We start from the raw sequence: 16439 nt of genomic DNA, 5'->3' as shown, positions 1-16439 counted from the left end.
TAACCTTTTTTTTAATCTGAATTACATAGAATATTCATATTGTATTGACTGAAAAAAAAAAATTAATCCGCTTTTTGTAAAGCAAAAGATTCAAGCTTATAGGATGCTCAGTGCGCCATGGCCCAATCACTTTTGTGGACAAGTGGGAAGGTTTCCGTGCTGCCTTTAGGCACTCAGCTAACACATCTCAGTTCGAGTCAAGATTTTAACTCGAGCATCTTTGATAGGTAGCCAAGCAGTATTTGTCACTCAGTCGCACAATCTTTAGTATTTAGACAATATTTGCAGGCCAACAAAATTTTCATTGCTCACAGTTGTATCATACAATAATGACAAAATAGAATAATCTTCACGTGTCCTTTTATTTCATAGAAATATATGTACACAGCTAGTTGACAAAACACCAATGCACAAGGAATTACAAACTAAAAGTTGACATGAAAAAAACAACAGGCAGATACAAAAAATATTATTATATAAAAAGCATAATAAATTATTATAATTATAATAATTATAAACTATTATCATAGTTGCTTGAATGCCAATGCTTACAAATTACAACCTATTTAAATTGCAATGAAAATAAAAAACATTAACCATTTTTATGAAGATTTTTTTCTTTTGCTTTTTATAGATAATTGACTATAAGGATCTATATTTTTTTATGAGAGATCTACATTAGAAGAAATGCCAAGGTTCAGGTCTAAAAATTCCAAAACAACAACACTTGACAAGTGTCATACTGGGTCCACGCCAATAATAGGTTTTGTCAGATAATATAATTTAATGCCATAAGCCTAAAGTAATTTTAAACTTCACTTTTCTAGGTCTAAGATAAATATGATCTTTAGAATAAATCAGTATAATTTAATTTTTAGACACAGAACATCACAAGAGAAAATGAGGGTGTGGAGAGCCTACTTTTATGGCTAACAATATTCTACATTATCCCAAAGAAGGTTATAATCACTACTAAGCTAATCAAGAGATTGGAAATAAGCCAGTGGCATTTGCATTCACCTCCCAAATATGCTAAGTGTCACATGACTGAGAAAAAGATTTCTTGACACTGCTCATAATAAGACCATATCATATTATTACCCTATTACCAGGAAAAGTCCATGATACTTCAGGTCAAGAGTTTAGAGAATGCTAATAGATTGACCTACTTGATAATAAAAAAATAGAATAACATCTAAAACATTACACTTCTTTCTATTGTACTGTAATTAATTGTGTTCTTATTGAAAAGAAAATTAAAAGATTTTAGCTTCTTCAGCTTTCAAAGTTTGTTTTAATATGCCATTCAGAAAATACAATTCAAACTCTTACTTTACAGGACTCTTCTTCTTGCTGGCAACTCTAAATGTAAAATATATGAAAAATAGCCAATACTGAAACATGACTGGAAATCACTGTTATTTATCAACAAACTAAATATTTCTTTTTAAAATATGACAAATTGGCTGCAAACAAATATATCAATTCTCAAGGAACAAATTGTAACATTCATATCACATTTCTTCAACATCTCTCAACACTATGGGATTTGCAACTATTTCGGCCAAAGAAAAAAAAACAACAAACTTTTAGCTTTGGCTGTAACATATACATTGATTAGCTCTTGAGCACATTTAGACATAAATTTGGCAGCTCTGGAGAGCAAGAACAAAATTCTAATTTTATTACTAGTGAGGAAGAGAGTCAATATTGTTGTATTGTTAAAGCATTTCCATACTGGTGAAAAATGTTCCCCTTTGACCTTGTGATCTATAGGGAAAATGATGTAAAGGTCATCTGTTTCTGTAGCCCATGGTTAATGATGGTGTCATGTGACCAGCACAATGACCAACCACCTTTATTTTTCCCCAACTAATGACCAGGTTCCCATCAGAGCTGGGTGGACTCAGAGGCGCCCAAAGATCCCGCAATTAAAAATCCCAGTTTTCACCAGGATTCAAACTCAGGACCCCCAGTTAGGAAGCCTAGCACTTTAACGCTCAGCCACCCTGCCTCCATAATCTATACCAATACTTTATAAATAATATAGCAACTATTCCCCTTATGTTGTGTTGTAAGACTAACTGGAGCTCATTAATAGCATGCTACACAGAGTTACATTCCTAGGAATACAGCTTGACACTCCTTACATGGATAAATTTCGGATCAGTTTCAAACTTCAGTTTCCCCAAACGATTTTTAAAATAATAAAAGCAGAACATGATTTTGATTATATAAATATTTATGTACAAAAAAATGGCATAAAAAAATAAGACTATATGTACACTATGTAATAATAAATAGCTGAACAAGAATCTAGAACATTTTTTGAGGCACAGGGGGAAAAAAAAGTGTTTTGATGTACAGTGTTGTTTTGCTGTTACAGTCAACAGTTACCTAAAAAATAAACTCAAACACAATTTTAAGCAGAAGAAAAAACTGTTACAAAAAAAACAACAACCTATATACAACATATAGCAGCAATTTGCTTCAAACATTTAAACAAAAATAATTCAATTTAAAATCTAACAAGCATTTAGAAGAAGAATGTATTGACTATGTCTTGGATAATCAATAAACAATAAACATATGAACTGATCTAACATATATTCTTCTGCCTTGTTCCTTAGTCCTAAAAAAACTTCAATGACTTCAATCTAAGTTTATAAATCTTAAGATTTAAATTTTCAAGCATCAACATATAGCTAGATCTTCCTACAGTTACTGTTAGGACTTGTACAATAATCTCTGGTAATGTGGATATATTTCTGTATCTGGGATGTGAAGATAGAACTCAATGGCAACCAGGCATTCTATCTCATACTGTAACAGTTCCTTTCTGTTCACACGGAAATCATCCACCACTTGCTGCACAGAAAGAGTTTGGAAAAAATTGAAAATTTTCAACAACTAAAAATGTTAAAAACTGGCAACACTTCTAGGGCAAATAGAAATCTTACTTCAATAAGTCTGCTAAGTGTTGGACCTTTAACATCATTTAGCTTACAGGATAGAAGAAGACATGCTCCTGCACAGAGTTTGCGATTCTGCTTTGTGATTAATTGCTGTGAGAGTCAAAGTAAAAACTTAAGAGAATAAAAAAAAAAAAATCAAGAGTTGTCCCAATGCCTACAATATCACTTCTGTAAACTTCTTGATGACAACCATATTGAACACTTATATGGGAAACTTTACCTAGTTCATTTCAAGGATATAAATTTGGAGATATATGGCTGTGAAAAAGTCTCAAGTTTGACAATACCTATTTTTGGTATTCATTAGTATCAATCTTTACAGTGGAAACCACTACAATTCAGTTCAGATGTACAGCTAGGCAACAGTTACATGTCTTTTCCAGTGAAGATAAGACCATGGAGATTTGGCTGCAGCCTATACGGAAAATCTCCTCTCTCCATGACACTAACAGGGGACAGAGAAATACTTAATTGCAATGGTCTTCAATTAAAAGCCCAATTAGGATCCCAGCTGAGTTATCACATGTTCAATTATCCTATCATGCTTATCAGTGTTATCACCATTAGTCTTTGCTAGCTATGAAAATATTCAATACATCAATGATGCCAAACTAAGGTTCAGCAAATAAACATTTCATTGAAAAAACTGTCAAATTGTTTTATAAAATAAATAAAATTAACTTCAAAAATGCTTAACCAGGTACTAAGAAGTTTAAAAATGTTGTATAACTTGCTTTGAAATGCACAGCTTTAGTTCTGGGTATTTGTGTAATAACTGTTTTCAGAATGTTAAAAGGAGGTTTCTCAAAAAAATCACAATATGAAAAAAAAAGCCCTGTATTGCCTCAAAACTTTTTAGGTTTATATCTATGAAGTGCGACAAATTTTGAACAAACTTCGGGAAAACATTCTTCAATTACATTTTTCTCAGATATCTGGTGGTGAGAGAATAAAGACTTGACATACAAAGTATATTTTTAGCACTTACTTTGAGAATAATCTTTTCAAAAAAGACATACGCCTGGGCTACAGTCCACAGGTCAACACCACACTGAAACAAAAACAATTCAAATTTGTTAATTATTTATTTATTTACCCCTTTCAAACAAGCTTGTCAGATCTAGAGAAACACTTTAATAGGAATCAGATGTTCACTGATACTATTGTTATAACCCTAATTGCGGACTGAAAGGGTTAATGTGTGTGCGGCCTACTGACACACATGATTCAGGCCAATCACACAGGTCAAGGGCTGTTGAACAAGGGACATTATTGCTAATGCACGCAATGTGACCAATGTTATGGTCATGTGACCAAAAAGCCTTTACAGACAAGAGACAGTGTGTTAGAAAGGACAGTTGAGTCCAGGACGCAAGGCAGTAAGGACAGTGTGCTACAAAGTGAGTCCTTGAAAATGTAGCTGTATGAGTCTAGAAGTAGACAGAAAGACTTGTAGTGTTTAGTAGGCAGTTCTATTGTGTTAAAGCATTTGAATTTCATGTAGCCAATTGTGTTGTATTGGCTTTTCATGTATTTGTCATTAAACCGGCACATTGTTACTTGAGACTCTTAACAATAGTTCACTAATCCTATTAAGCTTATCCAATGTCTACTGATTCTAGTATGCTTATCAAATGTTCACTGATTATATCATTATTTATCAAATGTTCACTGATCTCTCATGCTTATGAAATGTTCATAGATTTTTGTTTTACCTGCAAATAAAAATAACATACATCCTGACAACTCAACATAGAATGTTACTTTCCAGACATAAAGATCTACTTAGAAAACTTACTTTTATGTGGGCTATGTGACACAACTCCTTTTTTAAACTGAAAAAAAAAAAAAAAACTAATTATCCATCAGCATGTGTGCCGTTTCATGAAATAAACAAATATACATGTATTTGGGAGAGATAATAAATAAATAATCTACAACTCTTTTAGAAAATACTTTATTTGCAAATAAAGCAAGGGTGTCTAAAGGTTGCAATACATAACTTGGTTTCATATGTGCAAGTTCCAAGAGAAGAAACTAAATAACTTCCTGTAAACATTTTAATTCAATATTTTAGCCATTCTGTAAATTGTCCTTATGTTAAGGTGAGCTTCAGTTTTTTTGCTTTTCCGAAGTCATCCTTGAGTGTTCAGCACTAAAGGAGCTTTTTTGAGAATGAGTCATAGCTACATTGCACTTTGAGTTGCTATAAAAACAAAATCTTTTCATTGGCTGATTTGCTCGAAATAATTTCTACACTTCTTTAGTTTTAACAATATTATGAAATTGTGCATACAGCAAAAAATCAACATGAAGCAGTTAAATTTGATCTCAGGATATCTACTTATTTATTGTGTTGTTTCCCTTTGGTCATCAGACCTTACATAGGTTTACTGTATCTCAAGGTGAAAATCTATGACCAAGGACAAACACATTTTAAAAACTGAGGGAGCATATTAAATAATAAATAATAATAATCATTCAAAGACACAAAGAAAAGAGAAGAACAACTATTGCTGTTGTACACAGAAATTAATTAATTCACATTCAACATTTTAGGTTCAAAGGTGAAATAAATTCATAGGTGGAGAGTTACACAAATTGAATTTTACCTTCTTAGTTTAGACAGAGTTAGCTGGACATTTGGATACCTTTCTTTAAACTTTTCATTCAGTTCTTTTTTCAACATTGACGGCTTGACATAATCAATTATTGAGGTCTGAAAGGTAACATCAAAAATTAAGCAAACATACACCTCATTATTTGTCAACAACTATTTAAAATACATTTATTAATATGCAGATATAAATATTGAAAAATTTATATATATATATCATATAGGTTTGTATATGTTTAGTGTAAACAAGCACCTTAGGTGTTGTTAATGTGCCAAACATATATCTGGGTATTTAGGTAGTATTTGTTCAGGACATCATGTGTTATTGAGGGATTAGTTCTTTTCAAGTATTTGTTTAGGTAGTGAATGTAAATTTGGACAATTAGTAAATGTAAATATAATTTATAAATAATTGAATTGCACAAGCAACCGAATGGTAAGACTCGTTACAGAAAGCATATATCTTTCATGATTCTAATCTTCAGTTTAAATGTAAGGAGCATAACAAATCAAACAAAAAAAAAAAAGACAATAAAAAAAAGATTTCTTTTCTTTTCTCCCTTATAAAAATATGTCACATCTAAGTTTCAGAATGACAGACTCACCAGATAAGATTTAAAGGTTAGTTCAGTTCTGTAGCTGCCAGACTGCAGTTCTGGATCATCCAATTTGTTAGCATGGTAAGCATCGTTAGAGTCTTCTTGCACTAGAGATAAGCACACAAATTCAGAACAAATGATCAACGAGATACACATGGGACTATCCAATATAAAAAATATTTTAATACCTTAATAAAATGTCTGTGATACAACATAGGATAATAATGAAGCTAAACACCAAGGATAACAATACAACAATCAGAGGTTGGAACTATAACATATGTAAATGTTAATGTTATTGTTGAAAAAAAATTGAAATTAGATACAAGATTTTTAAAAAAAGGTTTTCCTAAAACTATAGGTCAATAATAAAAACTAAATGAGGGAACATAGATGTACCTACATAAATACTAAACGTAGTGCCCAACTCATCTAAATAGTATGTAATGCTCATATTTCAACATAGACCCTTAGAGTTATGTATTAAATATATGTTAATAAAATAGGTTTCAAGATAGTTAAGCAAGGGAGCATGTTAGGTAGTATATATATATATGTGTGAGACTTACCTAAGCCTATCAGACAGATTTTGTTTTTAATTAACTCAACTTACTCAACTACAATCTGTCCCTCTGCACTCTCTATAAATCTAGTCAAGTAGAGAGCATTTCTAGTTGTTTTTTTTTTACTGCAATAGCTACTACACAAATATAAAAAGGTCTTTAATTAATTTTTTTTTACACAAGATTACATGATGGTGGTCATTTCAAGATAGTTTGAAATAAAATGTTGGAACTTGAAAAAAGAGTTATAAAAATGCCTGTTAAGTTTTGTCTTAAGAAATAAATGGCATACTGGTCTTAATTTGCTTTTTAACTTGGCTATCAAATATATGTAGATGAAATTCAAGTTGATTTCTGGTACATAAATACACTTTGTGATTGAAGGAGTTAATTCATTGTTTAACTATTCCTGTTACGTCAAAAAAAAAAATATTTAAAAATTCTTAACCAACTTGTGAAGAGATTTACTGAGGCAAAACATGACTTGCATTGCATGCTGGGTAATTCAATTCACTGGCTATTTGTGTTTGATGTAGATTGTAAAACAAAACAAAACAAATGTCAAGTGAGTAAAAAAAAAATCAAATGTCATACCTGTTTCTAGATGACAATGCCACTGCCAAGGGCTATTATGAGGGTGCCACAGGTGTTGGGGAGGGGTGCCGTGTTGGTATATGCCATGTGGACCCTCTTGATCTGTTATAGTATTGGAGGGAGTTAATTTCTTGAGTACATTCTGAACAGGCTGATTTAGCTCACTGTCAGAATCGTCTACTGACTTTAACTATAACTCTTTATCATGATACAATGGTGATAAATAGATTACAAGAAGACATTTTATTTATGACCTAAGCATTTCTCAACACTGCAGTCATATCTACTTATGCGCTTTGCATCAACCAGGATTAAAACTAAAATTTTAATTTTTCATCATTCTGTTAAATTTATATTTTAAGCAAATGAAAGTAATGAACTGAATGCAATGGACCTCTCTAATATATAGGCTAAGAATGCCAGGCTTACTTATAAAAATAAATCAAATCAGAAAAAAAAAAAACACTCTTAATTTTGGTTACTTAACATTCTGCATTTGTCTGCAAGTTCTTGATACAAATTTACTGCACAAATGTAATAGAAAGACTTAGTTTTGTAATTTGCAACAAATGTTTGCATTACTTTAAATTCAATGGTAACAATTAATAATAGGCCAACTATATTAAGTATAGATTGTGCCGTGACATTCGACCTAGTTTTAGAGGTCCTGATCCATGTGCTGGGAAATAATCAAGCCAAAGCTTAGGATGGGAGACAACCAACCCAAGGTCAAGAAACTGTTAAAAGAAAATGAGAAATACATTGTAAATGGAATAGGCTGACATTAATGGAACTAAAGCAGCTAATGATACATTTTGGTTTCTACATTTTAAAAATAAAAAATGTGCTCAAAGATTGTCTTCTACTGTTCCCATTAACGATAAAAGTTTACCACAGAAGTTTGAGTATGTCTATATAAACACAATGAAACCTTGTGGGCTAAACTTGACCTGAAACTAGTTGGATTAATAAGTAACATAAAGTACAAGGAAAGTAGTCAAGGCTAAGGTAAAACCTGAATACTGACACAAACAAAGAAAGGACAACAAAAAAACTTTATAGAAAGACTGTAGAAAAACATAATGAAACAGGATTGCAAACATACAACTAAGGGCATTACTAACTCTATGAATATTCAGTAGTAGTGAAGAACAAAAAATTACACTGGACAAGCTTGAAAGAATGGAAGCCAAAATCATGACGCAGGAAATGTAATAAGGGCAGCCCACAAATAAGATGGTTTGAGGACAGCAAGACAGATCTACAGTTTGTGAGTTCAGGGCATTGGAGACGAAAAGGTCTGAAGAGATCAACGGAAAGGTATGAGAAGCAGACAAGGGCTCTCGGTGGCCTGTTAAGATAAATGAATGAGAGCCAATCTTACACTCAGCCTGAGCTTCAAAACAATTGCATATTTACTAACTCAAGGTTTCATTGTAAACATTATGACTTCAAAAAGCTCCGATATAATTAAATCTATACCAACGATTTTGTGCTCAACCTAAAAATAATCTACAACTTCTTTTACTTTATCCTAAGTGATAAATGAACTATAGCTTCAATTCAATGAAAAATATTGACATAATCAATCACTCTTGAAGATGGTAAAAACCATCTCTAATATTTTGTAAAAGAATTGAGTAGTGACATACATGGAGAGCTTTAGATTGTTCATACATATAATCAAAGTGAATTCTATTTTGATTATTTCTTTCTAAAATTGGAATATTTTTACCCTGTGACTGGTTTAAACAGAAAGTAATACATATTAAAGCAGATGAATTTCAGGATTTTACTTCTACACTGGAAGAATTGCATTATATGCTAATGATGTGGATTTGCTAGTAAGTATTTTAAATAAAGACCAAAATAAGAAATTAGAATTTAATGAATTCAACTAAGAATTGGGACTATAAATGATAGACACTGCTACTTAAAGGTTAAAAAAATAGAACAGCAAAAGCAGGCTGACAACATATGGAAATCTGGCCTCAAAATATACATTTTCAAAAGTAATCTGCTTAAGGAAAAACTAAAAGGCAGGTGCCTCAAAGGCAGACCATGAGAACCATGGCTTGATGACGTAGAGGGAGATCTACAACGGGCATGGAGACTAAGCACAGGATAGATCAGAATGGAGAGATGTGCTAAAGCAGGCCATATCCCTCAATGGGCTGTAGTGCCACTGGGATGATTGAATCTGCGTATTGTCCTCCTTTCAGGCTTATTTATGTAGTATTATTACAAGGCTGTATTTTGTGAAAAATGCTTTTTTCAATACACCCTTAAGAAAAATGGCGCAAGTGCAACTGAAGGGAGACTTAATGATGAAAGAATAAAAGAGGGTTTTGCCTTTTTCTACATATGTTCACTATGCAATATAATATTATGTAAAGGCCTCACTTTTTATTTCTAGACAGCACTATTATCAATTTTACAATATTACAAACTCATCTGAAACGCCCTGCTATATTTTCAGCAGTTTACTCTGCTACATTTTCAAATTTGTTTTTCTGACCATGACGTTGAAACATGGCAAAGCACACCATTAACGGTTAGCAAGTAGTATGAGATTGAATAACTGTGAAACATTAGGAGGTGCAAAAAAAAAAAAAAAAAGAAGCCACTACCCTAAGATGAACATTCTGAATGCATGGTCTACTAAGTATTAAGCACAGAATGGATTAGTTAGAAACAGGTTTAAAACGCCAGCTACTCTCTCAGTAATACGTACATAACGAGAAGGAGGCCGTTTTATTTATTTCGCTTGATCCTAAAACAAAAAAAGCAATATTATATTTGTCCCCAACTTTTGTGTATATTTTTTTTTCAAGTTTGAACTAAAGCACAACCTTATGATGTAGAAATAAGCATACAAATTGTAGAAATAATTAAGATATCTTCAACCATGAAACCTATTTAATAAATAAAAGTCTAATTTTTTTTTTTAAAGTGACAAAATTTGTAGGCTTTGGGCATTAGATGAAATGTGTACAGTCACCATTGACAGAAACCTCACAGTCAAATTACTAAAGTAAATACTGAACCAAAAAAAAAGGAAGAAAAAAAAAATGGGTGTAGAGAGATGAATGACTTGCAAAAAAAAAAAACTAGAAAAAGGGGCAGATAATCCAAAGCAGAGCAGAAGTTGGAGCTGTGGGCAAAAGTGAAAATAGGTTTAAAAAAAAAAAAGAAATCAAATAACACTTACGGCTGGATATTTGATCTTTATGCTCTGAATAAGCTCTTTTTGCCACATTTTTTCTATTGGATGCTACCAAAAAACGACTGTATGATACTTCCTGTAGCAAATTAAAAAATGATTATTTTAAAATTTACATTGTTTACAAGAAGGTTTTAAGTGTGAAATATACAAATAAATAACTTTAAATGTTTAGTATAGAATCCAATAAATCATGATACAATTTAAAAAAAAAATAACTTTCTACTAAGTTAAGGAAACAATCTTCAATTTCTTTTTTCTTGACATAGCCATTAATAGAAAAAAAATAATAAAAACCTCTTCTTGCTTGGCACCATGTTGTAAACCAACAAACAGTAGCCCTTCTTGTGACGAATGTGACCGAGAACCTGAATGTCCAGACAGATGACGAACACGTCCTTCTTCTTTTGTTCTATTCAGGGAATAAAATATAAAAATTATAATAAAAATCTATTCTACCACAATTTAAAATGTATTTGTTTTTTTTACTGGTACATAAAATGTTTTTAACCCTTTTCTTAAGCAACTTAATTATTTTTAGAACAATAGAAATCTCTGAATTACTTGAGAGATACTTGTGTAGAAAATGACAAAACTGAGCAAATTCCCAAAGGAAAACGATTTCCAGACACCAAAAATATTCTGAAAAACAAACAAAAATTAGACATATATTACCCTATAGAACTTTTGTAGCACACCCAAGTAGTAAGCATAGTTAGTTATTTTGTAATGCTGAATATTATATATATCAGTACAAGCAGGTGGTTAAGAAAACATAAAAGAGCACCACTAAAGATTGTGATAGTTCTAAAGGACAAGATTCACATTTTAACCCTAGCCATTCAGGAACGACATAAAACTCATATGTTTCTAAGGTAGAAGGTATCATGTGGCCAAAAAACAATCACCTTTACTTCCCCCATACATGATTGGTACCCATTCGAGTTGAATGGACTCAGGGGCATCCTAAAAATCCAAGTCTCAGCATGATACAAACATTTGAACACTCAGCCATCAGGCCCACTTTAAGACTATTTACAGCAACAATAAAGTCATAATATTGCTAAGGGAGAGGAAACCTATTTGAGGAAACAATCTAGATGAGACAAGAGCATTCTAAAGAAGACAGATGAAATTGATGAGATTGATGAAAAAAAAAAAGAGTGCTGTAAACAAATAATCAAGAGCAATAGCTATCATACATTTCTCTGGGACAGATGCTGACAAGATGACAAAACCTACTCCCATATTTCAAGAAGATAATTTAGACCTCTGCCCTTTGAACCAGATGAGTGATAAAAATTTCAGTAGGCAAAGCAACAGTGAAATTGGTCCATAACTTGTTTTATACAAAGTATGTATTACCGTTTATATGTTAAATCAGAAAACGGGTTGGTGTCACCGACTATGGCAGTTAGATCTCCGGTACTGGATTTGCCAGATTCCCCAGAAGCTATACTGGATCTTCTACTGCGATCACCTTGAGAATCATAGTTAAACAGCAATGACATTGACTGTCATCATAAACAGCACATAAGCATAAAACTAGCAAAATATATTTATTTACAAATCTACTTTTAATTTATTTATTTAAAAGCTTACATATTGTACAAACATTTTTTAATAAATCTTTTAGACTAAATCAAACGTAATAATAAATATTCAGCTTTCTAAAAAAAAAAAGTCTATAAACTGAAAAGACAAGCACTTTTCTAAATAGCAATAAAAAAAATTTTAAGTCGTAATAGTCATAATCAAAATTAAAATAATAACAGAAGAACAAATGAAATAACATTTTTAAACAGAAAATTTGCTTTTCAAACTATGAATTATAAAACAATAAGAACCAATTACATTCCACATATAATGTGAATTCACAGTTTAAAAAAAAAAAAGTAATTTCTAATGCCTTCTCTACCCTAAAAATAAATAAATATGTCCAGCAAAGAAAAACTTTAAAAATATAATTTTTAAAAAATGCAAATAAAACCTATTTTGTGCTTAAATATACAAATAAAGATACATAAAAATAGATTTTAGTGTCTAGTCTCACAGATATTATTTCATTTGGAACAAAGGAAGAATTTTATTTTTTCAAGCCTATTAACACAATTCATTCGGTTATTTTTTAGTTTATTTTAAATAACTCATTTAGGGCATCTGCAATTCAAGTTGCTATATAATGTCACAAACTTAGGACAACATTTCAAGAACTTTTAGAAACGAAACAATTAAATAAATAAAATAAATAGCAATATTGTTGTGTTTCGCTAACTTTGGCAATATCAAGGTTTTGTATATTTATCATGCCTGAACTTTCAATTTAAAGATAATAAAGACACATGTCTGTAACATGCAGCAATGAGTGTGAGTGTTAAGCTATGCTGGTGCCAACAACAATGAAACTATATATAGAACCATTTATGAAACATGAATTATAATCACCCAATCCCTGACCCTCTCCAAAAATTTGCCTCTTAACTGCGTTAGGGAGGCAATCAACAGGATCAGAATTTAAGTGTAAAAGACGTCTCGTTGGCTTACCAGGTTTGTCACCGCTAGAGTAAGACGACGCTCTGTGAAAATATTGTGAAAAAAAAATTAACTATAGCTAACAAGACATTAAACTGTAACAGACACAGCTAAATAATGATTGATATTAATTATTGGAACATAATGTTGCAAAGTTTATAAAATCATGCATGTTTTGATTGAATTTTAACATAGATGAGGTTGCGTGTCAATGTGTTATGCGCCAGGAGGCCCATTGACTCCGACTTCAGCCTGCTTTTCTTTCTGGGTGTGCTCCCATAGCCTTTGATCATCCAAGATCATCTGCAAGGCAGCAGGTGTTTATTTTCGGAGTTTTCTCTCCTAGATGAACTGCTATCCCTAGCTAACGGGTTTCATCTACCCGGGTTTAGAGTTAGAGCGCCCTATACTCGCTTTTTGCAATCATTTCCCTGGATTTCTGAGATGTTTTTAGTAAATATTCTAACCACTGGAATACTTCACCTCATCCTCCATGACTGCAAACCAGTTGGTCCACGGCTGTTTATTTGCTATTCACAGCTAACCCTTATATCTAAGGGTCTTTCCCCTATCCGCCACCTGGGGACGCGCTTGGTAGAAGGTGGTAGCTCCCCCAATAGAAAGAAAACTATATGGAGAGCTCCCTGATTTGGAAACCACTGCGCAGTTCATCTCATGTATTGGTCTAGTCATATGAACACTCCAACATAACAATGAGAACGATGAAGAAGAAGAAGATTGAATTTTCTAAATGGATTTATTTAAATTTAATATAGAATTTTAGACCCGGATTGTAACATTAGAAGGATTATGCTACTAGACACTAACAAGCACTTTCTTGTCTGAATAAATGCTTACTTTATGAAACAAATTGCAGTTAGATTTAAATATTTATATAAACAGTTGTAACACAATATGGCCCAACACCAGTGGTCTGAGTGGTAACATGCTTTGGCAGACAAATAAGACCACCAATATGTTTTCCTGGAGACATATAGTCATTAATTCAAATGCAGTCTGCTATTTTTATATTATATCATATATAAAACATTATATTATATTATATTATATTATATAATATATTCAAACCTAACTGAGAGATAAGAAACAGGATTAATACAGATATTGGATTATTGGATCTACTATAAGTAGCTAGGTAAAAAAAAAATGGAAGTGCGAAGAAAAACGGCTGATAATTTAGAGATTGCGTTTTTGATGTTTTTTTTACATAGGCTGTGCTTGGAAATTTATTACACTTTTGAATGAAATGTGAGAAGTTTTTAAGTTATGTCATCGATTACTTTAGACAATGGCCTAATTAATGCTTAATGAGGATTTCTTTTAAAGCTAATCACATTTTTTTTACTTATAAAGAAAATATCACTTTTTTGTTTTCACCAATACAGAAGTTAGGATAGAGAACAAGGTTAATTTTTTTTTTTCATTATATTTGATATCATGCCTGGCCATAATTCTACCAAGGTTTATCGCTGTAAGTCTTACGTGGCACTTACAAAGTGGAAAATGCCATTTAACAAAGAAAATAATGGCCATGGACAGTTTTGGTGATAGTCTATATATAATATAAAAAAAATTTTGTGAACAAAAATAAAAACATGTCAGGCTTTGTAAAGCCTAATATTCTGCATATATTCCAATATTTTTTGTGTACTAAACACCTTCACATGAATTGTGACGAATTTCAAAGCGCATTTGAAAACAAAATTTTTCAGATGATTTTGATCCCACTTTTTAAATATTTTATTTTTTGCCATCACAACGCCACCATTTTGACCACACCTATCTGGGTCACTCTGACATTTCTTGAAGCTCAAGACCCGATAATTTGTTTATTTCCTTCAATATTTACATTCTAAACAAGTAAAGTTCATAAATAAAAATGAAATCAGGTTTGTAAGCTAGAAATTTACTACTAATACTAGATCTACTATTATATTTCTTATAATACATAGAATGTAGATCTATCGACTACGACAAGCTCTCCTCTCAATTGTTCCATGTCAACCGATGTTAGGTCAAAACTCCACACACAAAAAATCATAACTTTCTAACTGTTAAACATACAATCATAATTTAAACACCATTGGAAAGTTCTGTTAAAGTATTTTAATGATGTACTAACGAAAAATTGTTTTTCCAAAGATAATTTTTTTATTTCACATCCCTACTAGATTTAATAATAATAAATAAATAAGATACTCTAATTTTTAAATATTTTACCTCCATCTTTTTCCACCATATCCATCATTAGCTCTCTCAAATCTTGAGCTTCTAGGTGATTTTGTGCAAGCACTTGATAGCTTTGCACTATTTATAACAGATCTCTTAGAAGCATCGTCTTTCAAGGGAGAAACAGAACACGAAGCATTTTCTATTCCTTCGTTTTCATTGTTGTCATGGCCAAGCCCAAGGCCAAGTGACCCGAGTTGTTGATCATTAGGTCTACATAATTTGCCATCGCAATTGCCTATCTCGTAAGGATTATTTGACAGTTCCTTTTCCTTGCCATTGAGCACTAAAGGTAATGCAGTATATGTACCATCCAGAGAAATATTCGATAGAAAACTGAGAGCTGCTAATCTTCTTCGTGAGCGATACTTTTGTTGTCTTCGTGTCGAGCTGGCCATTAGAATTTATAATTCATTTTTAAGTCAGAGTAGTTTCCCTTATCAATAAATTAAATAATTATGTGTGTGTGTGTCTGTGTGTCCATTGACAACTCTAGTCTACTAACAATACCAAAAACAAACAAAAAATCTTTCCACACTTAATTGTTGATTCTAGAGTTAGAAAGCTTGATTAAATATATTTATATCTATATATCATTATCTGGTCATTAAAAGGGCACTAAAGAAATAAATCTATTTTAGTATTTAGAGTTGAGATTTAGATCTGGGCTTCTGGTATTTTTTTTTTTTTTTGGTCTCAGCTGCCATGGTGGGTTCCCAACTGTGGTAGACCGTATTCCGCGAAGTAGAACTAACGCGGGGCCTGAATAAGTGATAGTTAGAGACTAAGTCTTGATCTAAATCTAGTATCTATGTGTTCCGCCGAAAAAAATAGTCATGTGAATAATTTCTTAAAAGATCTAGGTCTAGATCTATATCAGCGGTGCCCAACTTTTTTCTTGAACGGAACATTTCGCATTTTCGGATAATTTTTAGCGGAATCCTGCCCTCGCTTGTTTTTTTTTTATTTTTATTTCACATAAGTTAGAAGAAAAAAAGTTAAACCATATTCTAAATTTAGATTTTTCAAGTAAAAAAACTATAATAAAATATTCAGACATATAAGCATTCCCGAGCATGCTACCCT

General features: G+C 31.9%; 1 protein-coding gene across 5 annotated transcripts; it reads right to left on the bottom strand.

The window, feature by feature from the left end:
• Positions 1 to 343: 343 nt before the first annotated feature.
• Positions 344 to 15781, bottom strand: LOC106074863 (CDK5 and ABL1 enzyme substrate 1-like). 5 transcript variants are annotated; one of them, XM_056028696.1, is made up of 14 exons: positions 15345 to 15781; positions 13017 to 13147; positions 11937 to 12051; positions 11136 to 11213; positions 10869 to 10983; positions 10560 to 10650; positions 10083 to 10121; positions 7349 to 7450; positions 6198 to 6298; positions 5588 to 5694; positions 4774 to 4810; positions 3964 to 4026; positions 2961 to 3065; positions 344 to 2868 (listed from the first exon to the last, which is right to left on the bottom strand). In XM_056028696.1, exons 1-14 carry the CDS (start codon positions 15749 to 15751, stop codon positions 2728 to 2730), a joined length of 1632 nt encoding a protein of 543 aa, XP_055884671.1. In that variant the 5' UTR covers positions 15752 to 15781; the 3' UTR covers positions 344 to 2727. The 5 variants fall into 5 exon arrangements, with proteins under 5 accessions (XP_055884671.1, XP_055884673.1, XP_055884674.1 ...); XM_056028698.1 differs by having other exon boundaries at positions 13116 to 13147; positions 15345 to 15779; XM_056028699.1 differs by lacking the exon at positions 7349 to 7450 and having other exon boundaries at positions 15345 to 15780.
• Between the last annotated feature and the right edge of the window lie 658 nt (positions 15782 to 16439).

The sequence above is a fragment of the Biomphalaria glabrata genome, chromosome 5 (assembly GCF_947242115.1).
Source record: "Biomphalaria glabrata chromosome 5, xgBioGlab47.1, whole genome shotgun sequence".
Classification (NCBI taxonomy): Eukaryota; Metazoa; Mollusca; class Gastropoda; family Planorbidae; genus Biomphalaria; species Biomphalaria glabrata.
The sequence above is the reverse complement of the archived record's forward strand: the minus strand, read 5'-3'. Positions and strand labels throughout refer to the sequence as shown.